The following is a 27,083-nucleotide window of genomic DNA, read 5'->3' as shown; positions in this document are numbered from 1 at the left end:
AGGCTGGCTGACTCATAATGTCACTGTTTCCCCTGATACTATCCTGCAGAATCCCTGGGAGTTTGCTTTGGTGCCCAAGAGTGGGTACCATGACATGTAATTTGAGAAATACAGTATCTTTCAGAATAAGTCAGTGTGGATCCTCTTGATAGAGGCTATAAGGTAGCAAAGAAGAACCACCCAAGCATTAACCTGGTGGAGCTCCCTCCAGGTGTAAGAAAGCTTTAGCAGAAGGAGGAAGTAGCTCCTCTCACCTGCCACATTTGCTGAAGCATCTGGCTTTCATGGCAGGGTAATCCCCAAGCTGAAGTGACTTCCTGTCCTAGCAGAGTGGACACGTGAATTCAGCATGTACTCAGAAGCTCTGCCATCAACATTCTTGGCACCGCAGAACTCTTTGGAAAGGAAATGGAAAGTGAGGTGATAACCCCCAGGGCATATCCGAAGTGTATTTCTCCAGCAAGCTCTCTCAATTCACATGCCCTGAGGGCAAATACTGTGAAGGCTGAAAATAAACTTGTTTTCATTTGACTAAGTTAGATACAGATTGTCAGTTTTCTAGACCCTTTGAGCACATGAATTTTTCTTTGCCCATAGCTCTAATGGGAAGCATAGTCTGTAGTTAGAATAATGAACAGCTGGGCCTTTCATGTCATAGTCCTAACCCAACAATAAAATGGCCACTTCTTTCTAAGACAGAATTTCTATTAATAATAAAAAGAAATTTATGGTGGGTTTCTAGTCATAAACAACTAAATATGTGTGTGCTTCTTATCTAAATGATGGAACATGTCCAGTCTGCACTGATAGTTTGATTGGTCAAGTGTACATTTCAATCATTCAGATTGGCCTCATCAGTAAAAAGCTAGTATTAGAAAATCATGAACTGCTCAGTGTGCAGAAAAAATATTGAAGTAGAGAAGTACTTAATTCCTTTATAGTAACATTTTATTGCTGTACTCAATATATTGAAATGTAAGAGTACACAAACTGAATATTTTACTATTTTACCCATACCTCTTCTCCCTCAAAAGCAACTTCCAGAATGAATTCCCTGGGTAGTTTGCTCTTGATTCTGAATCACCATGATTTCCTGGGGAAGATAGTAAGCTGGTCCCTCAATGGGAGCATTCCGTTTTAGGAAGAAGCAGGGTTGTATATGTGTACGTGTGCCAGTATTAGGGCTTGGATGCAGGGCCTAGGTTCTGTCCCTTCGCATTTTCTGCTTAAGGCTGTTGCTCTACCACTTGAGCATTTTTTTGATGGTTAGAGAGGAGTCTCTCAAAATTATCTACCCAGGCTGTCTTCAAACCACAATTCTCAGATCTCAGCCTCCCAAGTAGCTAGGACAGGAGCAACCAGCGTACAGCAGGAGTAGACCACAGCTCACCTGCTTTCACTTGTCATATGCAAGCATTCTTGCTTGCCTTTGCCTTTGCCTTTGCCTTCCTACTTCCTTGGCAGGTTTTACCATTTCTGAGCTGAGATTGCATCTCCCTTACCTTTGTAACCTCAGCTCTTGCTCTCATATCCAGCTTCATTCCTCTGGAGATCCTGACAGTTTAAGGGAGCCTCCTTGAAAGCTCAGTTTCCTTGTCAGTAAAATGGGGATAATTAATAATCTGTCTACCTCAGAGAGTGTTTATAAAGATCAAATTAGATTTATGCTAAAGCATTTGGTAGCTGAAAAATGCTATTAAATGCCAGGTGTTATAAATCATTAGCTGGTCTCTCTTCCTCAGCTAAAACAGTTTCTATGCATATTTTAGTTAGCCCCTGAACAATTCTTTGTCAAATAGCAAATGTAAATGCTGTTATTTTTTTTCCTACTTGGATTATGGTGGCTCCTTTGCAACTTTATGATGTAGGCTGAATCTTTAAGTACTCCTTTGGCTCATATCTCTTCCCCTGAACACTCATGCAAGATCATAATCCATAAAACACAGAGGCAATAACTCCTTTTAATTGTCAGGAGTTCATCATTTGCTAAGTTCTAAATGCAGTCACTTAAGCACTTGCCTTGAAAAGCCTGTTTCTATTTATTCCTCAGAGCCGAGACTGTGTGAAGCTAGGCCCTCCTGGAGAGGGAGAAGTTGTCCAAGTCAAGTGGCCAGATGGCAAACTCTATGGAGCAAAATACCTTGGATCAAATGTTGCCTATATGTACCAGGTAGGTGCTGCTCTCTCTGTGATGCTTTCCAAGATGGATGGAAAATGGTGGTAGAAACAGTGTAGGAATGTGCTACTATGCATTTGAAATTTCTCTTTTTTTCTGTGAAGGCCACAGAGATTCTAGGTCTAATAACTCAAATTGAAGCTCTGAAATTTGCTATTGAAGTCAGACATGGAAAACCCTGCAACATTTGGTGAATGGTTGAAAAGGAATATGTTTAAGTAACTAGATGAGAAGCTGTTTTACTATGTTTTCATTATATGAAAAGACTAATTGGCAGGTTCATCTCAGCCTAAGGCTAAGATAGTGATGGCCATAGTGATAGTGATAGCTTTTGCCTGGGAGACATATCACTCTGGTCATCTCTGCTATACCAGCGGTGCTCATTGGCCCATTTACAGCCAGTTGATGTCCTAAGGAGCTGGTGCTTTTCACCCACTCAAGCTTAAAATAGTGCTATGTAAGGAAAATTCCAGCTATCAAGTGGATTCTGTTCAGTAGGGAACTTAAAGAGTTTGCAATTAAAAATGAAAATATTTAATTTTAATTTAATAATAATAATTCTAGAAATAAAACTGAGTTAAGTTTAAAAAAAAGGTAACAACATGGATAGCACACATGCTTTTGTACTCCTTCAGAAGGCCTTAAAAAGTGGACACACTCATTAGATCTAAAATATTGTAGCATTTTCAGCAATACGTCAGCATTCCAGGCTAAGGTAAAGTAAAAAAAAAAACAAAACCAAAACCCAGAAAGATTGTAGTAAAAAAAAAAAAAAAAAAAAAAAAAAACAAGACGCTTCAGGCTTATTAAGTAAAAACAGCTTGAAAAATGATAAGCGTGCCAGTTTCAGCAGAGTAAATGTTCAGGCACTGATAAGGGCCAGGGCTTAATGGAATAGTACATTATAGGACACTGCACGAGGAATTGGAGGAATGCGGTGTAATTAAAAGAGTTTGAAGAAGTTTTGAAAAACTTAGAATATTTTTCATGGTCTAGAAAAGTCTCAGGGGAAGGATTTATACGTATCCATTGTGTGTGTGTGGGGAGTGTGTATATGTTTATGGCTTTTCCCCACTTGTATGTGGTGTCTATGACAGCTTCTAGTTGCAGATTTGGAGTATTTATAATAGGGTGAATGCTAGATGGAGCATTTTGCAAGAAGATTGGCTAGAATTTGGCAAAAATCCTAAGACAGGCTGCAGATAATACTGCATGAGGTCCTGGGTTCAATTCCTCAGCACCACATAAGCAAAAAAAGCTGGAAGTGGTTCAAGAGCCAGAGCGCCAGCCTGGAGCTGAAGAGCTAAGGGACCGCACCCAGGCCTAGGTAAATAAATAAACAAACAGATGTGAAACTTGCATAGCAAAGCTGTTTGCCATGAGAAAAGTAGCACAGAATGAAGACATATTGAAATTCAGCCAATTAGTAATCAGTGTGTTAACTGCAGTTGAATTTATGATGGCCTGTCAACATAAAACTGGACATATTTATAGACTCAATGAAAGAGTGATATTAAAATTGTCTCTCAAACACAAGTAGCTTGAAATTCCTGATTAGGTCAGATGTCGTTTTGAGATAAATTTTGTTGTTTTGTGTCTATTCAACTTCACCATTGAATAAGCAGAACATAAGAATAGGTATGAATGAGGTGCAGTGCTCATATTGTAAGTGTATATGCTTAATTTGCCCTTATAGTAGTCCTTATATATAGGCTTTGTATTGACTGACTTCTATTTTGCAAACTAGGGAAAGGGGGAGGGGACTAGTTTGCAAACTGGAGTGTGGGGAACTCAGTAAATAAATTTTTAGTAACTTCATGAAAAGAACAAATTTTTGATCATTTGATCAAGAGCAAACAGCTCTGTCCTTATTGGAAAGAACAGCTGTCTCTGCTCTGCTGAACCCATCCTGGGTTTTAATACTGAGACTCACACCAGGAGCAAGCTAGGATGGTGGGGCAGTCTGTTCCTACTCTGATAATGCTCAGTTTTACTTTTGTAATTGCCTTCTTTTATAATCGTCAAATGGTCTAAAACAAGTGAAAGTAAACACAGGTGGGTCTAGCTATACTATCAAATTATATAAACACATTGACTTAATTAAATATTGAAGAAACCATTGTGCTGAAAGAAAGAAAGAAAAGAACGCTGCGTGAGGGTAGCTCACTCCTGTAATCCTAGCTACTCAGGAGGCTGAGATCTGAGGATTGAGGTTCAAAGCCAGCTTGTGAGACTCTTATCTTCAGTTTAAAAAAAAACAAACAAAAACCAGAATTGGAGAGTCTTAGTGATAGAGTCTTAGTCTTGGTGAGGGAGAAGGGGACCAGGGGAGAAGGAAGGTGAGGTGGGCTGAAGGAAGGAAAGGGGGAGAGGGAATTTCATGTTTTTTCAAACCCCAACAAAATTTTGCTTATTAACACAATTAGATACTTTAACTCACCTTTTGGACAAGAATTGCCAGCACATTTCCATCTGTTAAAAGTGTGACATCTGAGTGATTTAGAATGACTAAATGGCTGTTCCACCAAGTCAACACATCTTGTTTTTTCCTGAAGAGCACACATTGAAGTAGATTGCTTGTTGCCATTTGGTTAGGATGCTAAAGAGTTTTAAACAATTTTCTTTGAGATGATAGTGTATATTCACACATCGATGAGGTTTACATGCTATGAAGTTGAGAAACTGGGATTTACTTGCTTCATTTGAATTTGACAAAGATAGTTGGAAAGTGAAAATGTTAGAGCTGTATGGGGAACTTGCAAAGCTGCTCCATCCAAGTTTCTCACACAAGAGCAACACATCATCTTTTCCTCACAGAGGAGCAGCTCTTCCCCTGTATGTTGTCAGAGCTTCTTAAAGAGACATACATGAGCTAAGAGATCCAGTGTTATTTTAGTGATCAGTTTGCCACTGTTTCATGATCTGAGAAATCATTTGGTAAACCCTTACTTCTTTTTTGCTTTGAGAGTACTGTTCTCACATCTCATATTCCAAGCCTCTCCTATTCAAGAAGTTTAGCTGTTTTCAAATCTGCTTTATTGGCTGGATATGGTGTAGATGTCTGTAATCCCAGCTGTGTAAAAGGTATGAGTAGGAATATCACTGTCTGGAGCCACCGGGAGCCAAAGAGTGACTCTCAGAAATAACTACAAATAAGAGCTTAAGGCATGGCTCAAATAATTGAGCACCTGCCTAGAAGGCATAAGGCATCTAGGTATTGGTGGTGTGTGCCTTATAATCCTAGCTGAGATGTGAAGATCAAGTTTCAGGACTAGCCTGTTCAGACTAATCCAAGATATTCTTACCTCTAAATTAACCAGCAAATGTGAAAGTAAAGGTGTGGCTCAAGTGGTGGTAGCACCCAGTCATGAGTGGAAGAGCTAATAAGCAAGAGCATGAGGCATTGAGTTCAAACCCTAGGATGAAAAAAATAACCTCTACTTTGCTTTAAGATTTATAAGGAAAAGAGCTTTCTAACTTTACTGGACTTTGGCTACTTCTGTGTTTGATTTGATTTGAGTCTTTAATACTATCTCTTTTTTTGCCTTTGATAATCAATACTTGTCTGTTTTTAATGTATATCATGATGTCTTTTATCAGGTTGAATTTGAAGATGGATCCCAGATAGCAATGAAGAGAGAGGATATCTACACCTTAGACGAAGAACTACCCAAGAGAGTGAAGGCTCGCTTTGTAAGTGCTGACAGATGCCACTTGGGGGGTCCCACCAGTGGAGTCCTGAGTCCTTGTCATTTCTTGTGTTTCCTAAGTTGAACAGGAAATACTTTGGGGCTTTGAGTTAATTTAGAAGAAAGGTGATGTAGCATTTTGCTTATTTACTAAAATGTACTGAATAAAAGCTTCAAATTTGGTCAGAAATCGGGGAAATCAGTTGTATATGGCTTCATTGCTTTCTAATGAAGTTAAATGACATTCTTTGCCATTAGCATTTATCGATGCACAAAAGTAGTCATTGAATACATCCTCTGTGCAAAGCATGAGAAGCAACAAGATTCCATCAAGGCATTTGCTATGTGGTTAGCAGAAACAACATGGAGAGGAAGTTTTTAGTAGTAAGTGGCAGGCAGTCAGCACAGTGAATGTCTGGTCCTTAGTTATATCAGAAGATTGCTAATGTTTCTGACAGCTTCGAGTACCAACCAGTTCCCAATTTCTTAATAAAAAAGGTAAAGCCTGAATATTAGTTGTGGGAATACGAAAGGCCTTTTTAGTTGCAAGCCTAGTACATGCCACTAAAAGATAAACACGGACAAGTAATCTAAACAAATTGTTCAAAACCATCATTCACGATAATTTAGGTTTCATATTACTGTATCATAAAATATTTAGTGGACCCTGAAATGAAGTCAGTTTTGCTCATTTAGAATTATGTCCACTGCATCTGTGAGATGATAAATCCTAAACAGAGAAATTTGAATGAATGGGACATTTCCGACTAAAAATGAATTTATTTACTGAATAAATGGAATGAGATTTTCCCAGCTAAAATGGACTTATTTGCTGAATAAATGATACTCTTCGTTTTCAGCACATGCTTATGATAGTCTTTCCCATGATGACAGACCTACTATAAATTATCTGGTTATTTTGGGAAGCACCAATGGTTTCCTTAAGTGTGAATCATATATTCAGTTCCTTTTCCTGTCAGTTGGGATCCTAACTGCAGAACCTGCATCAGGTGTGAACTAACAGTGCCTTCTCAGTTGCATCCTCAGGAGAAAGGTCCTTAAAGTGAATAGTCAAGAGGAGAGTGATGGTCTCAGTACTGCTACCCACCAGGTGGGAAGTGTGGGACCATCAGGCATTGTCCATGCCCATCAACACAGGTTAAGGTTAGCTAGCAGATAATAACTGTAAGGAGAGGGAAGGTTAAATGTGTCTACTGTAAAGCCACCAGCTAATTCTTCATAACTCCTAAATATCCTATGCAACTACTAGGATCTTGAAATCTCAGAAAAACCTTCAAGGTGATGAAGATGATGCTTTCTCATTTTGTTTCCATCTCTTCCTAGCTCTTGGCTCTCTCTTCCCCTCCCTCTCCTTTCTTTTTGTTTCTTATTGTCTAGAGAGCTAGGAGAATGGAATATGTAACCTTCTGGAAGTCTCTTATGACTTTGATTTTCTATTCAATGTATGACTGAGCACCCTACCAGCTGAGTCTTGTAAATTTCACATACTTCTACTCACTGGCTTTAGAAGAAAACCTCTTTCTACCCTGGTCACAATCTCATTGTTCTGCAGCAGATTTGGCTTAAGTATCAAGATGTCTTCATAGGCAGTTTTATCTGGACACAGCTCCTGAGTTTTCTAAAGTCTGTTTCTTTGAGCAAACACATCAATGCTCATTTAAAAAAAAATTGTTAAAAATAATATATAGAATATTTTTTTAAAAAGAAGCAATGGAAAATACCTAAATCCCATACTCACACCAAACGCAGCATGTTCTGTCAAACACAGCTGAGCCTAGTAGGGTGCAAAGTGCATGACCCCTGTGTCCGCCTCTGTTGTTAGTGGATCAAAGTACTCTGCTATGGCTAACCTGCCTTTGCTCAGGTGGGTGATTAACCCTCTGGCCCTTGGGTCATCTGTCCATGACTGATGTTTTTTTCCAGTTGGTGAAACAAATCTAATTGGAAAACCCATTGATGGAAGGTTTTGTTTTTTTTATGCTTAGAGCAATCTTTTTCTCTTTTCAAGCTATAGGTTAGCAGCCTTCCTCAGAAGGCCTTCATGTTTTAATGACTTGGGCTCACCCAGATTCACGCCGGAGGAGGGAGAAACGTTTCAAAAAGAGTCAGCAGTCCACTTCATGATTGTGCTGGGTTCTTTTCCACTTACTTCAGAAAAGGCCCCATTACCTTTTATTGTCTCACAGAATAACCATGGCAACGGTGCATAATTAACTGGAGCTCCTGGTGAATTGGCTTTATGATTGTGTTTGAGAGACTGACTTTTGCTGTTCTTGCACAGTGGCAACACTTTCATAGATGTTTTATTTTCTCCTGTGATAACTTTAGCACTTAGAAAAGTGAAAGACTATTCAGAAGTGCTTTGCCAATAGTGAATGAAACAAAATGTTTTTTTAAAAAATGACACAGAGCACTCAACCAACTTTCTTCCCTAGTGAATCTAGGTAGGGGCAAGGGAACCTGTCGGGGTAGTTCACCACCCTGGATAATGTTTGTGTCCAGTCCTGGGCTGGTCAATAAATACCATACTCTAATGCAAAGTAACACTGGCTGCTTTTAGTCCACAGCCTCTGACATGCGATTTGAAGACACATTTTATGGAGCAGACATTATCCAAGGGGAGAGGAAGAGACAAAGAGTGCTGAGCTCCAGGTTCAAGAATGAATATGTGGATGACCCTGTGTATCGCACTTTCTTGAAGAGTTCTTTCCAGAAGAAGTGTCAGAAGAGGCAGTAGTCTACCCATGGTCTGCAGGCCACGAGCAGCTCAGGCTGGAAGAGGAAAGATGAAGGGACAGCTTTGGGGCCGAGCCCTGTGTTACTCTGGGATAGGTGGCTGGGTGCATCTTTCAACAGTGGTGAAGAAGGTTTCCAGAGTTTGATGACCAAGCAAATAAAACTCATGTATTTTCACTTGGCTTCAGCAATCTGAAGTCATCCCTCCATCTTACTCTCACTTGGAGCAGTTATTCTCTGTGATCCCAAAGAATTTTTCTTAAGTGAAAAAAAGTCGTAGTGAATGATGCGCTAGAAAGAGCCACTGCCAGAGATGAGGTAGGTCTCAATGCGCGGCTCAGGCCCCTCAGGAAACACATGGAGGGTCCCCTCCCAAGCCCAGCAGGTGGGAGGCTGGTAATTTATGTATTTTTCACAGTCAGGGAAGGACTTTCACTTATTTGTTTTAAATGGCAGTTTTTATAAAACATTTTTAAAACACAAATGGCATGTATGGTAATGAGATTTACCCGTGTGCTATCTGTATTCCCTTGTACAGAACTTTTACATTTTTTATATTCCTATTACTTTTGATTGTGTCTGATGAGAACTGAGTCAGCCTTCATGAAATGAAATTTTTGGCTCTTGAGGAGGAATTGTTATGACTTCTATGGGAATTTTATATATTTAAAGAGGGAGATCTGGGGCTGTTATTTTTAAACACTTTTTTTCATAATACCTATTCTGAGTAGATATTTATAAAATATATGTTTCTTTCATTATGTGTTTGTAAAATTAGAGTTTAAAGAAATATGCCTTGATGCATAGTTTTTACCTAATATAACATGAATTTTTTTCTTTTTAAAACAGCCTGAGATGTAGTCGTGTTTAAAAATAAAGATTTCCATTTTCTCCTATCCTGTCCTCTGACTCATTTCTTTGGGTTTAACACTAACAGAACACAAAGTTTATTGAGGTGTAGGCCCAGGTTTTTCTGATCCTCCTTCCACCACTGACTTTGTATACAGCTGTGGAGTGTATATTACAATAACATTATAGATATGGGATCATCTCCCTGCCTACCATGCAGGCTGAGTAGTTTTCTTTATTCCTTGGGTTCTGGAATACTTTTCATCCCAGGTTTCCTGGTCCTAGTTATCATGAGAAGGGACTGTGGAGGAGGACAAATCAGGAAAGGGCGGCCTGTGGGCACCCAGTTAAGTGTCTGCTTCAGTTAAATAGGGTCACAATTATGCTGTAGATTAAGCAAGCAAAATTCTAATGGCCTGAGCAGGAAGCATTTATTTTGCTCTTTTATGCTGGTCTTGGCTGTGCCAAGTGCCTTCTGTCTGCCTTAGTGTATCTAGTGTGCTAGCCCAGGTATGTTCTTTTCATGTTAATGGTAGAGGCAGGACAGCAAGCAGGCCCGGTGGAGGAAGCACATTTCAGTCCTCTGTGGAGGACTAACATTTAATGGTGGAAAAGCTCAGAGCCAGGAATTGACAGGGCATTTCAAAGTTTCAGGGCACAGGGTACAACGGATCCTGTTGCTGGGTAGAGAGCCAAGTGCCAAACCAGTAATGACAGAGTCCCAGCAAAGCTCAGTTCTCTAGCCCATGTGCTGGCAAGGCACTCATTTTCCACGGTGCCTCATGGCTGACCTCAGAGCTGGGGTGGAGCCCACCAGCCTAGTTTCACAGGGACCAACTGTTCCACATTCTCTGCTAGTACAGTCATCTATTTTATCAAGTCATCAAGCTTGAATTTTCTATCTCTGGGTTTTAAATGGAACTGACCTGCTCTTTCCACGATAGGCTGGGAAAGTAGGCCTGTGTAAGGCATTAAGAGGAATTAATCTAAATAGGATCATTCGTTCTGTACAAGTTTGCCTGTCAGCAAGATTTCTGATTGGCTGCCACAGGGAGAAAATGTGCAGAGCCTTATGTGATCTCAAATACAGCTGTTCTTTATGGTCTCACTCAAGTAATGTTCCTATAACCAAGTACAGCTGTATATGTCCTTAGCAAAATAGTCCTGGCCACAAATATACTCTGGCTATGGAGAAAGGCACCTTTGTGTCTCTACATTCTGCATAAATTGGCTATTAGCTCTATGACCAGATAAAGCATTCAAGCTTTTTCACTTACTGGATGATACCTCAATTGTAATTTTAATTTCATTGCATTACTCTAACTGCATTTTTAGTGTGTGTGTGTGTAGCATGAAAACAGTTAAAAGTCCTTCTGGTGTTTTTTTTTTCTTTTCTTTTTTCTTTTAAATTGCTTAGCTGTGACAATTCTAATGTAATACTAATTGCAAGTCCTTTCTCTGGAGGTTAAGGGATTAGTAAAAACTAGTTGGCATATTTCACAACATTGTAATTCCTTTTGTGTGTTTGAAATGAGGACAAATACAATCCTTGTCAGTTTACTTTCCATAAGTGACTTTTTTTCCCTTCTTTTTTAGTTTAACTATTAGAAATTGAGAATAAGCATCCACTGGAGTATCACAATGGCTTCTTGGAATATATAAATTGTTATTGGGTTATAGTACATGACGACTCAGAATACAACACTATGTAGGACAGAATGGATCTGCTGCTTCCTGTTATATCATCATCTCAAGTGAAAGGAGGCCATTCAGGCATATGTTACTGTAGATGCCCCGAAGGTCTTATGAATAATCATTGGAGTGGTATCCGCTGAGAGATAACATTGTGTTTTATTTTTGCCTTTAAGTAAAGGGGATCTGAAATGAAACAATCTTCATTTCAGATATAAATCAGCCCCATAAACTTGAAGCTAACCAGAGGTCCTGAGGCATTCTCATTACATGAAGTAATTGGTTATTTTCAAGATTCAATTGACTACAAAGTCCTGAGAATTCAGATGTGCAGTCATCCAAAATGTTACACATCTTACCCAGCAAGAGGGAGGGACATAATAGCACTGATCAGTGAGGAAAACAATGTCTGACCTCTAAGTAGGCCTGAACTCTCCGGCATAGGCTGAGGACTCAGAATCCCTGTGTTTTGTTTTTAGCAGAAGATACAGATTCCTTTGAGGAAAAGGGACTTGGTCAAGAACACTGACACAAATAATGCATGGGATATCTATTGTGTATACCCAGCCTTATAAGCTCCTTAGCAATATTTATCTTATTTAGCAAAGCTAATGTCATCATCCTCTTATAGAAAGGAAACTAAGACTCAAAACTTTTGAATCACCCAACCTTCTCAGTGCCTGAAGAATAAAAAAGAGATCTGACCCAAACAAAATTCATGGGAGAGATGAGTGTGAAACTCAAAGCTTAGCACAGAGATACAAAATTATTATTCATGGACAATTCAATCTTGAGAACCTGAAGTGCTCTTTGATCTGCTTTATTTACTATTTGGGAGGCACTCTGGAAACATGCATGCTATTCCACTCTTCAGTTCAAATCTCTAGTCTGATGATTTAAAGTAGGCCACATTCCTGTGTGCTCTAACCAAGACATGGGTTCCCATGTGGGTTAAAAAAAAAAATCCTTGGGCTGGGAATGTGGCTCAGTGGTAGAGCGCTTGCCTTGCATGCATGAAGCCCTGGGTTTGATTCCCTAGCACCGCATAAGGAAAAAAGAAATAAAAGCCGGAAGTGGCGCTGTGGCTCAAGTGGTAGAGCGCTAGCCTTGAGCTGAAGAGCTGAGGGACAGCTCCCAGGCCCAGAGTTCAGGCCCCATGACTGGACCAAAAAAAAAAAAAAAAAATTTCTTTATCTCTTTCTGTAGTTGGGAGATTGAGTGATCCTTCCTGCTCCTGCTGGCAAATTCTACTTTGTCTCCATTGCTTTCATTCTGGCAGGAGGAATATGCTATCTAGACTTCCTACTAGTTTCCATCAACACAGGTGATGCAGAGCCATGGGGCATGTCATTTGTCACACTGTGTAGGGTAGAAGTCAATTCCCCACTTGGACTGTAATGACAGGCAGAGGAGAGTATTGTTTGATTATTGTGTGAGTTCATTTTCTGTTGCTATGAGAAAATACCAGAAGCTGGATAACATGTAAAGAAGGAGATTTATTTGGCTGCAGGTCCCTTGTGGCTGAAGAGTCCATAGAAACAGAGGAGACAAGGACATCAAGCGGCTTTGCTTTGTAGCAACCAGCTCTCATGGAACTAATCCATACCCTCCAGACCCAACCCACTCCATGAGCCCAACACTAATCCATCTGGAGGATGAGATCCCATGACCTTCAGTAGGCCCTCGCCTCTTGACTCCACTTCAACATCACCACAGGAGACAAAGGTTACAGCATATTAGCTGTATCTGAACCCTAATAATTCACCAAAAAGGGAGTATTGTCAGTTTTTTTCCCACTATATTGCCTCTTTACTGCTCCTTTTGAATAGAACAGGTTTTTCCTGGAGTATATCTTTAACATGTCTTTACCTATGAGTGGTTCTGGTATGTAGGATTCACTGAGTCCAAGATACATAAGACATAAAATACAGAGCATTCATCCCTACGTTAATTCCTACAGTGCTAAAGTCTTTGTTCTACTTTCCTCTTTCAACATTTCTTAGTTCTATGTATTATATCCAGGACATAATTATTTACTTACTTTTGGGGTGTGTGTGTGTGTGTGTGTGTGTGTGTGTGTGTGTGTGTGTGTGTGTGTGTGTGTGTGTGTGTGTGTGTGTGTGTGTGTGTGTGTGTGTGTGTGTGTGTGTGTGTGTGTGTGTGTGTACATGCTTGCTTGGGGTGTGTGTGTGTGTGTGTGTGTGTGTGTGTGTGTGTGTGTGTGTGTGTGTGTGTGTATGTGTGTGTACACATGCTTGCTCTGGGGCTTGAACTCTGGGGCTTGAACACTGTTCCTGAGAATTTTTTTGCTCAAGGCTAGCACTCTACCACTTGAGCCACAGTGCAACATTCAGCTTTTTTGTTAATTGACCATAAGAGTTTTGTGGGCTTTTCTGCCCTGGCTGGTTTTGAATCTCAATCCTCAGATTTCACATATTACACTGGTGCCTGATTTTATCTTTGAGTTAGAGTCTTGCTTCCTCCCAGGCATGTATATGGATCACAATCTGCCTATGTTAGGCTTCTTATAAAACTAATTACTGAGATGACAGTAGTGTACCATGGAATCCTTTCATTGAAATGGAGTTCTGTGGACTTTTCTGCTGGACTTTCCTGGAACTGTAAACTTACCAATCTTGGCCTCTCACTCATTTAGCATAACAAGCATACACCACTGTGCAACTGAGCTGGCCTGGAACTTCAGTCCTCCGATTCTTAGCCTCCCAAGTAGCTATGACTGTAGGCACAAGCTACCAAAACCTGCTCTTAAAGTTGTATGTTAGCCGGGCGCTGGTGGCTCACGCCTGTAATCCTAGCTACTCAGGAGGCTGAGATCTGAGGATCGCGGTTCAAAGCCAGCCTGGGCAGGAGAGACCATGAGACTCCTATCTCCAATAAACCAGAAAACTGGAAGTGGCGCTGTAGCTCAAGTGGTAGAGTGCTTGCCTTGAGCTGAAGAGCTGAGGGACAGCGCCCAGGCACAGAGTTCAAGCCCCACGTCCAAAAAAAAAAGTTGTATGTTAATTTTTGCCTGGATTGACCTTGAATCTCAATCTTTCTATCTTTGCTTCTTGAAGAGTTAGGATTACAGGCAGGCATCGCTACACTTGACTGGGATTTTTAATTATGTTTAGCAGTAATCTATCTGATCCAGAATGAAAAGTTGTCACTTTTTGATGGAAGAAAAGAACTTATTGCGAAAGGCAGAGATAGAAGATTGGTGGAAGAATCCCAAAGGGAGGAAGAGAGCGGATGGATAGAACTGATAGATATGACAGCCACCCCAATATGATAGTATTCCTGCATTGAAATAGCACACTGCACCCCATAAATATGCATAATTCTATGCCAATTAAATTTTTTTTAAAAATTAGAGAGCAAAGGTGGTGTGGTTGGTCTTATTGTTACCAAAAGGAGGTTTTCTCAAAAGGGATCAACTCCTGTCGTGTGAAGGTAGACTGTGAAATTATTCTAGGAGGGCAGTGCGGGTGGGGTTGGTACAGGGCATGGGTTGTAGGGAAACTGAAGATGCTAAAGAGGAAGAGAGGCAGAGGAGGCAGAGAGCAGAGTGAAACAAAGTCATTTCGCTGAACTAATTTATTCCTTTATAACTATTTAGCTTTATTTTTAAATTGATGATTCATATCTTATAAAACTTCCCCTTTTCAAATGCACAATCCAGTACTTTTAGTGTACTCACTCTTACACATCTGCCAGCACGATCTACATGGATGGTACTGGGATTTGAACTCTTAAGTTGTACTTGCTAGGCAAGGGCTCTATCGCTTAAGACACACCCAGCCCTGGAGAGTATTTTTGTAAGAGTACCTTTTTCCATGTGACATGAGTGGAGCCTCACCTCTAGTTGATCTGTGGCCAGGCTCGTGGTTGTGATCATGGTGTGGCAGGTGTCTGCAGTGGAAAGTGGATTATCAAGGGGAGATTTCACATCCTGGCCACAGAGCTATGCCTACTGGTCAGTCGGACTGTCAGAGGGAGGCTGATGTTCAGCTCTAGCATCTCCAGGAACACTGGTGGTGAGCCTTTGCGGAGAGGTAAGTCCCCTGGCTCCCTACTTGGCAAAGGGTTCCCCATCCTACCAACAGGAGTCCTAAGGATCTCAAGGGAGGCCAGTTTTCTCCATTCACTGCCCAATGCCCCTTACAGGATGCAGAGACTGATCTCTGAGGGTGGCCAGACGAATGCAGACCAGATCAGAACATCCTCCATTTCTTTCCAGAATGGTTCTTCCTTTGTGCCTAGAATATTTTTCGTAACTTTAATTTAGATGCCAAATGATCTGACCCGAAATATTATGAAGTTGTTTATATTCTTTACTAATTAGTATGCATACTCAAACCTGGTACTGCATAATATTCATGTATAGAGTTAGGTAATAATGCTAGCTAAGAAATTACCTTTCTGAGGTTGGACAAATGGGATTGCATTAAACTGCAGAGCTTCTGCATGGCAAAGGACATAGCAAGATCAATAGAAAACCCACAGATTGGGAAAAGATCTTCACTAGCTATACAACAGACAAGGGTCTTATATCTAAAATATACTTAAAACTCAAAAAATTAAATCCTCCAAAAACAAATCCTCAAAAAAACAACCACCCCAATAATAAGTGGGCTAAAGACAAAGAGAGACTTCTCTGAAGAAGAAATAAGAATGACCAATAGACACATGAAGAAATGCTCAACCTCCCGATCCATAAAAGAAATGCAAATCAAAACAACATTGAGATTCCACCTTACCCCAGTTAGAATGCCTATAACCAAGAAATCTAGTAACAGCAGATGCTGGAGGGGATGTGGCCAAAAGGGAACCCTACTGCACTGTTGATGGGAGCATAAACAACCACTCTGGAAAGCAGTATGGAGGTTCCTCAAAAGACAACACATAGAGATACTCTATGACCCAGCAATCCCACTTTTAGGCATTTACCCAAATGATCACAAACAAGGCTATACTAAAGCTACCAGCACAACTATGTTTATCGCAGCATTATTCACCATAGCTAAGACATGGAACCAACCCAGGTGCCCCTCAGTAGATGAATGTATGAAGAAAATGTGTGTGTGTGTGTGTGTGTGTGTGTGTGTGTGTGTATAATATATGTATATAATGGGATATCTATATCTATATCTATATCTATATCTATATATATCTATATCTATATATATCTATATATATATATATATATATATAAAATGGAAGTACGTTTCCATCAGAAAGAATGACATTGCCCCATTTGTTAAGAAATGGAAAAACTTGAAAAAAATCATATTAAGTGAAGTAAGGTAGACCCAAAGAAATACAGGTCCCATGGTCCCCCTCATTTGCAATAGGTACTATACATCTAGGATAATTTTATCAGATGTGCAGAAAAGCTGAAAAGCTATGTACATATGTCCATATAAGATGAGGCTAAGTGAAATGAACCCTAAGATATGGACACAAGAGGTCTTTCTTTGTTGTTGTTTTTAATGTACTATGTGAATTTTATTTTGTTTATATGTTCTTTCCCCTATGGTATCCCCTGTTGTCATTGTAGTTGATTTTGGTACCCTTCATCTTGTATATACTTTTATCTAATTTGGGGAGGGGAAGAGGAATAACAAAATGCTGAAACAAGGACACAGGATGACCCATTGCAACAATCATACTTACAAGATGCTATGTTGGAAATGAACTTTACAACTTTGGGGGAGGGGAAAAGTGAGGAAAGTGGAGGAAGGAAGGGATGGTAGGAGAAAAACAAAGGAGGGGTAACAATGCCTGACAAGAAAAGTACTCATTACCTTACTCATGTAACTGTAACCCCTCTGTACAGAATCTTTACAATAAAATAATTTAAAAAAGAAATTACCTTTCTACACTCCTAAAAACAATTGGAACTCAGCAAACAAATATAGTCTGAAGAGTTTCAGATAGGGGATTGTGGACCTCCATTTGTGTGTGTGTGTGTGTGTGTGTGTGTGTGTGTGTGTGTGTGTGTGTGTGTGTGTGTGTGTGTGTGGTAACTGGAATTGAACTCAGAGTCTTGTCTTTGCTAGGCTATCATTCTACCACTGAACTTCACCCCCATTCATTTTTGTTTTAGTTATTTCTTGGATAAGGTCTCATGTTTTCCCTTGGCCTTGCTGTTTTCTCTGTCCTCAAGCCATAATCCTCCCAGACTCTGCCTCTTAAGTAGCTGGGATTACAGCTGCACCCAACCTTGGACCTGTATTCTTATTTTATACACACTATTCATTCTGGCTCCATAGCAGTTTATCCCTATTCCCTGTAATCCCTTGTTCATGGCTCACCTTTATAATAAGATTGGCTGAGTGCCAGCCATTTGCTTGGTTCAATTCTGATTAGCCAGACAAGTTCTCACTGGTTATAAAGATTGACTTTAGTTGTCAACTTAGCTAGATTAAGGGAAACATAGCCAGCTGACAATGCATTATTTCTGGCCATGTCTGTGAGTGTTTCGAGAAGAGATGGGCATTTGAATCAGTAAACTGAGGAAACAAGATTTGCTCTCACCCAGTGTGAGCAGGTCCCATTCAATCAGTATCTGAGGGCCCAGATAGAACAAAAAAAGAGCACAAGAATGGCAAGTTTCTCTCTCTCTCTCCTCTCTCTCTCTCTCTCTCTCTCTCTCTCTCTCTCTCTCTCTCTCTCTCTCTCTCTCTCTCTCTCTCCCCCTCCTTCCCTTTCTGTCTCCCTCCTCCCTCTCTCTCCCTCTTTCTCCATCTTTCTTTTCCTCCCTCCTTCCCTCCCTCCCTCCATCCTTCCCTCCTTCCTTTCCCCTCTCCCTCCCTTCCTCCATTCTTTGGTACTTTGACTGTTGAGACTCATACATACTAGTAATCTCCCAGATTTTAGCTACTTGGGAGTGGAACTCAGGGGATTGCAGCTCAAGGCCAATCAGGGATGCATCTCAACAAAGACTCCATCTCAACCAATGACTGGGCACACTGGTGCACACCTGTCAGCCCAACTTCAACAAAAGCACAATGGCTGGATGTGGTGGCATGTGCCTGTCCTCCCAGTGACTTGGAGAAACATAAATACATTCATTACACCTTGGCATAAAGGAGACCAAAGCTGGTCTTCAGTGGAATGGCTAAAGTGATAGAATGTCTGCCTACCAAGCACAAGGCTCTGAATTCAACCCCCAGAACCACTACCACTAGAAATTACAAACTTGGGTGAGCCACTCTACCAGCTTCTCTGTTTCTCTAGCTTGCAAATGGCACATGGACTCTCTCCATCTGTCTGTCTTTCTATCCATTGATTCATCCTACTGATTCTGGAAAATACAAATACAGTGGGCTGCGGACTGATGGCATTTAATTCACAGCATTGTGTCTGAGCACACGATACTGTTGATCAATACTGTGTGCTGAAGTGAACTGTGACCACATGGGGGCCTGAGGAGTGGAGTGGCAGCATGGAGCCATCCTCTCGCTGGCTGTGGAAAGGACCACATGTCACCAGAGGCTTCACAAGGCTTCTCTGCCAATGTGGCCAATCCCTAAAATAGCCTTTTCCTTTTGTCCATGAACCTAGAGAGCAAAGGAGTTCTTTCCCAGAAAAGAACTGGTGGCAGGGAAATGGGCAAGAAGAAGAATTTCTCGTTTGCTCTGAACAGACTTTGGAAGTCTGGGGGGTAGGATTGTGTGAGACCTGACAGGCTGGAAATTGAAATGTCTGTTCCAGTCTACAGAAGGCTCTGCATGGTGGCTTTGAGAACCCCCACCCCCGTGGACTCCCAATGTGTGACTCTACTATGATATGATTATGATGCTATTTCATGTGTTTCCCCCCCCAAAAAAAAATCAAAGCCATAATGAGCAAAAAGACCTCCTAATCATTTCTGTATATTTTACTAACAAAGGAAATGGCTGTTGATGATGATAATAAAAAACTGCTGTTCATAAATTTGAACTCTTTGTTGCCATTTATAAAAGAAGCCTCCTATCATGAGCTCATTAGTAGCTGAACTTTATTTTGTCAAAGGAAATGAAGTCAAGAGAGATTATGTTTCATCTTTAATATGGCTGTTCAACAACAATGCCATTATCCTGAATTTCAGATGAATTTAATTGAACCTTAATGAACAAAATTAGTTGTTTTGTGCAATTAGAATCCCATTTAAATGGGTTAGAAAATGAATAGGATGGCGAATGTGGTTCCCTTCATTTTCCTTAAGACTGACTCACTAAGTCTCTTTCTGCTCTTAGGTTTTCTCTCTCCACGAAATAAATGGCTAATATTTTTAAGTTAAGATTTTCAGCTTGCCAGCTTTATTCCCTCAGGCCAGTTTTATTTCCCATGGGACCTCCCAGGAGGTTAGGGGAAAAAAGAACTGGCCAATGGGAACCATTTACTAAGAGAACTAAGGCAGAAGTGCTTTTCTGTTCATTGTGCCCAGTCTCTGGCATCCCTGACCACCATCCCTTCCCTTCCTGAGCTGAGAAAGTAGATATTGAGCAGCATCTAACAAAAGACTGGGGAGCGGGGGGGGGGGGGGGGTGGGGTGGGAGGGTGGGGTGGGCGCTTCATAGGCAGATCTGAATGCTAGTCTTTATCATTAAATGCCTTTGTGATTTGGCATTTATCTCTTTTGAACTTGAGTCTCCATCAGTTAATGAAATTCTGTGTGTGTGTGTGTGTGTGTGTGTGTGTGTGTGTGTGTGTGTGTGTGTGTGTGTGTGTGTGTGTGTATGTGTGTGTTTGTAGTACTTGGGCTTGAGTTCAAGGGCCTTAGCTTTCTTTGGCTCAAGGCTGGTTCTCTATCACTTGAGCCATAGTCTCCAACTTCTGACTTTTTGGTGGATTAACCAATAATGGGGATAATGGAGATTAGGATCTCATGACTTTCCTTCTTAGGCTGGCTTTCAACCTCAATCCTCAGACCTCAGCTTCCTGAGGAGCTAGGATTATAAGTGTAAGCCACCGGCTCCTGGCAAGAAAATCAGCTTCACATTCCTCATAAGTATATTTTTAGTATACATTCACCTGGATGCCTCATTGTCATGCTTATCCTCATGATGAGGAAATAATACTCCTAGTAGTGCCTGTCACCTCTATCCCTCAGTGCTTTCTGAGTTATGCTATCTCTTGTTCATGATCCAGGTCTTCAAGGATCCTACTATTCTTGGTGCAATGCCTATTCTCAATAAGAAATGTACATGCAGTTTTTGGCTTAAACAGTGGGAGCTGCTACTGTTGCTGTTGTTCTTTATCTTCAGCATCCTCATCATTGCTAGTCTTGCAACTTGGATCCTTAATGTGTTTGTGTCCATTTGGCTCACCTGCGTCTAGTGTTGTGGCCGACAGTCAGCTTTCCTCCACCGGAGGAAAGGAATGAGGTGAAGGACAGTTTGCTTAGGGGGCTGGGGATAGGTTTGGTAGGTGTCTTGGTGAGAGGAACTGGGGCTGGTGAAGCTTGAATGACAGAAGGACATGGCCTCATATAATTCCTGTAGAGAGTCATATCAAATTTCTTCGGTCCCCTCATCTATGTAGTGAGGGAATTAGCCATCCCTCTGGACACTTCCAGCTCTGAGGAGCTATGATTGTGACTACTACCAGCTCTCCTGCCTAATGGAGCACATTCCAATGAGTCAGGCCTTGCCAAGAATCCTTCGGACTTTCAGCAGAACTACTGAAGCTTCCTGCTGAGTGTTGCCTACCAATATCACTGTTACCTCAGGGTTCAGTAATGGAACTTCCTGAGAGACACAGCAGAGGGAGAGAATGAGGTCTAATGTGACTTGTTGGCTCAGCTTTAAAAAAAAGAAAGCCTCTCCTCTGTAGCACAGCACTGACGGAGATGAGATAAAGAAAATAAGCAAGAAAATTATTCATGTTTTCCTTGGTCACAACCTGAAAGCTGAAACAAGTTCTCTGTGAAAAACCAGAACAGTATTATTTTTATTTTAAGAACAAGACACTATTGCAAAACATTCCATCTTCTATAAAAAAAATCGGAGACTATTTATGAGACTTTCCAAGGTACACCTCTCAAATATGCTCATAAACAAGTCTTGGTTTCTACCTGGTGGGTGCCATTTTGTTCAGTCTCTCCTCTAATGTTCTTCTACTGCTTCTCCAACACATTCAAGAGTGACATCATCAGCTGTCATTGACCTCCAGCCTCCAGGACCAGGCCTTCCTTCTGTGTCTTGTTGCTAATGCTGAGGTTACCCCTCATGGGGCTGAGAAGCAATTGTGGATGATGCCACTGTGCCATGCCTAAGATCAGTCATGCGTCGCTGGACCCCTGCTGGGTAAAGTGGCTGGGGGGGGGGGGGCGGGGTGGGAGCGCAGGGGGATTACAGGGTTCTGACTGCCACCACTGTTTTCTTGCTGGAACTTACTTAAGCTGAAGTTGGAGGCCCTGGCATTAACCCTATGCCAGCCCCATACTTCTCTAAGACAAGAAGTGCCATTGTTATCCTACCTTAGTTTTTTTCTCTGTGGTGGTGATTGTCCCAAAGTAGCACAATTTTGAGTTCTTGTCTCTTGAGACTCTTGGTGCATGCTGCTGCTGGGTCTTGTTGCTTGCAGTCTATGTTCATGACGGTTCAGGATTCCATAAGCCTAAATGTTGGGTTACAGATATAAAAAAACAAAACTTTAGACAGGCGCTGGTGGCTCACGCCTGTAATCCTAGCTACTCGGGAGGCTGAGATCTGAGGATCATGGTTCAAAGCCAACATGAACAAGAAAGTCTGTGGGACTCTTATCTCCAGAAAACTGCAAGTGGTTGTTGTGCCTCCAAGTGGTAGAGCACTAGAGTCCCTTGAGCAAAAAGACTCAGGGACAGTGCCCAGGCCATGAGTTCAAGCCCTATGACCAACCAAATTAAAGAAAAACAGAAATCAAAAACTTTACTCAGAAAAGGTAGTTTTATGGTAGGAGTAAGAAAATGCAAAAAAGCCCATAACTATACCTCAGAAGTGCTTGGAAGAGTCGTAGCCTCATGGAAACAGCTAGTGGAAGTTCTTCGTAGGACCAACTTATCCTGTTGGGTTGGCACTCTTAGCTCACTGGCACTTAGCTTTTTTTTTATTGTGAAAATACTGTACAGAGGGGTTACAATTACATGGGCAAGATAATGAGTACATTTCTTATCAAGCATTGTTGCCTCCTCCTTTGTTTACCCTTCCCATCCCTTCCCATCCTCTCCTCCACACACCCCCCTATTCCCCTACCCCCCCGTCAAAGTTGTAAAGTTCATTTTTCAACATAACAACTTGTACATCTTGTTGTTGCAATGGGTTCACCTATATCCCTATTTAAATGATTTGTTTTTTCCCTTCCCCTCCACAAATTATACAAACATCAAATGTAGTGAAAGGAGGGGTTATATCGTGGAGGAGGGACATACAAAGCAACAAAGAAATCATCTTATAAATATGTTAGAAACAATCACATGAAAGAAAAAACATTTGAATAGGACATAGCTAGGAAGATCAATAGAAAGCCCACGGATTGGGAGAAGATTTTCACTAGCCATACAGCGGACAAGGGTCTCATATCTAAAATATACCTGGAAATCAAAAAATTAAATCCCCCAAAAACAAATCCTCAAAGAAACAACTGCCCAATAAATAAGTGGGCTAAAGCCTTAAAGAGAAACTTCTCTGAAGAGGAAAGAAGGATGGCCAATAGACACATGAAGAAATGCTCAACCTCCCTACCCATAAATGAAATGCAAAACACTTAGCTTTTTGTATCATCTACCATCTCTTTCTTCATTTTTCCTTCCCAGCTTTGTGTTGCTGTGTGGCCTCTGTTGTAGGCTTCAGTGTTTGATTCTTTCTGCAGCCTTTGCTCTCAATACCGCTCACTCGACTCTCCAGATAGCCAGATGAAAGTTATAAGTACAAGTAAGCCTCGTAGGGTATGGATTTTTTGCCTTTAATAAAAAGTTTTTTGATCCAATGCCTACTATTTAAAAGAACGACTCTCCCACTTTATAATACTCATTGGTATGTATTGAGCCTTTCTATACTGTAGGTTTTCTTGGGGCGGGGAGCATTTAACTCAGGGTCTGTTCTTGCTAGGTGGGCACTCTCTTGTGTGAGCCACTCCACCAGCCATTTTTGCATCTGTTATTTTCAAGCTAGGCTCAAGCCCTCCTTGAGTATGATCCTCCTATTTGTGCTTCCCTAAGTTGCTGGGCTGATAGCTGTAAGCCACTAGACCCGGTCTTTGTGCATTCCCTGTAGCTGGCATAGCAGGTATATGACACCATACCCACCCACTCCCAGACATGGAGTCTTAGGAACTTTCCTATGCCCGGGCCATCCTCAAATAACAATCTCTCACTTCTGCTGCCCAAGTAGCTAGGATGATAGGCTTGAGCCACCACACCTGACTGAACTTTCGTAGTTCTTTTTTAAACTTTCAAAATGAAGATAATAGTAGCTAACTTATAGGCTTGCTATGAACATTAAATGACTTAGTACTTATAAAACATATAGATTAATGCCTGACAGAATGCATGCAATAGTCTGGCTATATTTGGTGCTTAATAAATAATGTGGAAGAAATTAAATATATATCTCGAGGAATCAGATTGGCTTACTTAATTTCCCCTTCTCAGTTTGAGAGCTCTTCATGGATAGGTTGCTTTACATTCTCCTCTAGCCTGTGCCTGACCTTTAGCCGAGTCAGGTCCTCACTCTAGGCCACTTGCTGGACTGGGAATTTGGGCTCATGGGCTACTAGCAAGATGGTTTGTGTAGAAGGAGTTCTTTCAAAGAGTGCTCAGGAAGTGGTAGCTATCCTGGATGTGACTGTGAGGCCCATGGATAAGCACCATAGTCAAGATCATCCCTTTCCTCTAATAATGTTTACAAATGCATGCACCTGTCTCCTGACTTAGAGTTCTCTGTCTCCCTTGCTATGATACATATGATGGTTTCTCTCAGTGGCTCTCCAAATACCTACAGTCTTCTCTAAGTTTCAGTGGTTAATAAAATGCAGGGAGGCTTGTCACACAGCTCTCTTTCTCCCTCTCAGTTTTGACCTTCAGATTTCAGAAAAGAGGCCTCTTCCTCTGTGTGTTCCTGTGCATTCAAAACTATACACCTACATTTAGATACCAAGCCGTTCCCCCTTTCACCTAAAGACATTTGGATTCTTTTGATTCCCAAGCTAGGAAACCACTTGACAACAGAGGATAACATTTCTGGGACCACCAATCAGACATGGAGCTAAGTTCCTCAATATCTGTTCCCTCTGGCTCCTAAGACAGTCAAGGTCCATGCGAAGTCTAAGTTATCAGGAGGGAAGTTTTTCAATTCAAAAGTTTTCAGGAAGTTGGGTCTCTCAAGTCCCCCAGATTGAATTGCAGCCCTGGCAAGAGGAATTTGCATTATGTCAGTAGGCTGAGCCAAGAAATGGGGTCAGAAGTGAAGTCGAGGAGGGTCACAGGAAGGTGAGCAAGAGATAAAGCTATTAGCTCCAACGGTGGCAGGCTGAGAGATTGCTGTAAGGATAGCTAAACTGTTACGTTCTGGGAACTGCCATTTGGTTCTCCATGGCTTGAAGTCTGGGGGCCCCTCCAGACCACTGTTAGGCCTTCTAGAGCAGCAATTCTCAATCAAGCGACTTGCCAGTATCACCTAGGGGGCTATTTAAAAAATTGAGATCCGAGGTCTTGACTCCAGACCTTATAAAATCAGAATCTCTTAAAGTGAAGGCTTAGAAACCTAGGATGCTGTGGAATCTTCTGCAGATGGTCAGAGAGCTGCCACAGGCCAGTCTTAGCACTATGAGGAACAAATCCAATCCCACTGGGTTGGATGCTATTAGGAATTATAAAAACAGAAATACTGTCCTATGTTGAAAACATTCACCAAAGAAAAGCACTAATATTGGTATGCAAAGGCCTGAGTTTGAAGCCAGGTGCTGGTGGCTTACGCCTGTAATCCTTGCTATTCAGGAAGTTGAGATCTGAGGATTGGGGTTCAAAGCCAGTCCAGGCAGGAAAGTCTGTAAGACTCATCTTCAGTTAACCATCAGAAAACTGGAAGTGAAGTTGTGGCTTAAAGTGGTAGAGCACTAGCATTGAGTAGAAAGAGCTCAGTGACAGAGCCCAGTCCCTGAGTTCAAACCCCATGACAAAAAAGTCTGATTTTAAATCTCATCTTATCCACCAAATAGGAATAACCCTGAAGAAGTCACTTCAGTTCTTTGAGCTTTAGTTTCCTCATTAATAAAACGTGATACACATACATTGTATTTCATAGACTAATTTCAAAGGTCAGTGAGATTAAATATATAAAAGTTCTTTAAGACAATATTTAGCACTGCATGATACATATGCAGTTCTGAGGAGAGTAATTTTATTAGTGTTCTGTGAATAAATCTGAAATGAATCCAGGGAGATACTAACCCTGTGTGAATGCTTCCTTGGATTCTATCCCATCAACAATTTGAGACAAGCTTATTTGAACTACACACCTGTTTGATCCCCCACCAAAAAGCAATTATGGCACTCTCAGATCAAAGAAAGAGAAATGAAAGCATGCTTACTTTTGTCTCCACCTAAAACCTATGAAAATTATAGTAAGATGATCTGTATGTGTGTGTGTGTGTGTGTGTGTGTGTGTGTGTGTGTGTGTGTGAGAGAGAGAGAGAGAGAGAGAGAGAGAGAGAGAGAGAGAGAGAGAGAGAGAGACCTAGGCTTGAATTTAGGGGCTAGGTACTGTCTCTGAGCTTTTTTGTTCAAAGGTAGAGCTCTACCATTTAAGGCACAGCTTTACTCCCAACATTTTGCTGGTTAACTAGAGATAAGAGGCTTGTAGTGTTTCTTGCCTTGGCTAGCTTCAAACCAGGATTCTTAGACCTCAGGTTCCTGAGTAGCTTGGATTACAGGAATAATCCACTGGCACCCAGCTAGTAAGATGGTTCTTTTTTTTATTGGCCAGTCGTGGGGCTGAACTCTGGGCATGGGCATTGTCCCTCAGCTCTTCAGCTCAAGGCTAGTGCTCTACTACTCTGAGCCATAGCTCCACTTCCAGCTTTTTCTGCTTATATGGTTCTGAGGAATTGAACCCAGGGCCTCATGCATGTAAGGCAAGGGTACTACCACTGATCTACCTTCCCAGGCCCAGCAAGATGATTCTTAATGATATAAAAATACAAATATGGAAGCCAGGTGCTAGTGGCTCATACCTGTAATCCTAGCTATTGGGGAGACTGAGATCTGAGATTGCAGTTAGAAGCCAGGCTAGCAGAAAAGTCTGTGATACTCTCTTTCTAATTAACCAGAAAAAAGCTGGACTGAAGGTGTGGCTCAAGAGGTAAGAACTCCAGGTGTGAGTGTAAAAGCCAAGCTAAAGTGCAAGCTCTGAGTTCAAGCCCCAGTACTCCTTCCTTGCGTGAAAAGCAAGTAGGTAGAAAATGAAAAATAAGAGATTCAGGAAAGACAAGAAGTTGTCTTGGGAAGGAAAGTAACTGTAGCATACTTCAAGGCCCACCCATAGCTCTTCTATTGTCACGTCATTGAATAGCAGTGTAATCATAATCACCATATGGCTTATTGGAATGGAAATAGGAGTGGTGAGAAGTGATTTGGTTGTTGGTGAGAGCGGGTGAGAGGTGCTATCTGTATCCTCATCTTTCACAGTGAGAAGTCATAAGAGATTCTTAAAACTAAAATTAAGGAAATAGAATATGCTACAAATAGCAGAGACAACCTATGAGAATGTTATTTAGAGTAATACCATAAAAATCAACGGACTTTGGGAAAAGGAAGCTAATGAGATGAAGTGTTGCTTCTGTGTGTGTGTGTGTGTGTGTGTGTGTGTGTGCGCGTGTGTGAGTGGGTATGTTCTCCAGACATAGATAGCTATTCTGTCTACACTATGTTTGAATATATATTTTATAAAAATAAA

General features: G+C 41.2%; 1 protein-coding gene and 1 long non-coding RNA gene across 5 annotated transcripts in view; one reads left to right on the top strand and one right to left on the bottom strand.

Moving 5' to 3' along the window:
• The window catches only part of LOC138834655 (uncharacterized), a 4,885-nt gene extending 193 nt beyond the window's left edge, over window positions 1-4,692 (bottom strand). The window contains exons 1-2 of the long non-coding RNA XR_011374229.1: window positions 4,617-4,692; window positions 255-395 (exon numbers count right to left, since the gene is read on the bottom strand). This is a non-coding gene — a long non-coding RNA (uncharacterized lncRNA). The remainder of the gene's footprint in view (window positions 1-254; window positions 396-4,616) is intronic.
• Kdm4c (lysine demethylase 4C) overlaps window positions 1-9,518 on the top strand; it is a 315,679-nt gene extending 306,161 nt beyond the window's left edge. For all 4 annotated transcript variants that reach the window (XM_070033227.1, XM_070033229.1, XM_070033228.1 and 1 more), the window contains 3 exons: window positions 2,051-2,170; window positions 5,777-5,869; window positions 8,447-9,518. In XM_070033227.1, coding sequence (XP_069889328.1) covers window positions 2,051-2,170; window positions 5,777-5,869; window positions 8,447-8,623 — 390 coding nt within the window. In that variant the 3' untranslated portion in view covers window positions 8,624-9,518. The remainder of the gene's footprint in view (window positions 1-2,050; window positions 2,171-5,776; window positions 5,870-8,446) is intronic.
• The last annotated feature ends 17,565 nt before the right edge of the window (window positions 9,519-27,083 follow it).

The sequence above is a fragment of the Dipodomys merriami genome, unplaced genomic scaffold (assembly GCF_024711535.1).
Source record: "Dipodomys merriami isolate MVZ:Mamm:240054 unplaced genomic scaffold, mDipMer1.0.p SCAF_22, whole genome shotgun sequence".
Classification (NCBI taxonomy): domain Eukaryota; kingdom Metazoa; phylum Chordata; class Mammalia; order Rodentia; family Heteromyidae; genus Dipodomys; species Dipodomys merriami.
Note: the sequence above shows the minus strand (reverse complement) of the source record. Positions and strands in the feature narration are given on the sequence as shown.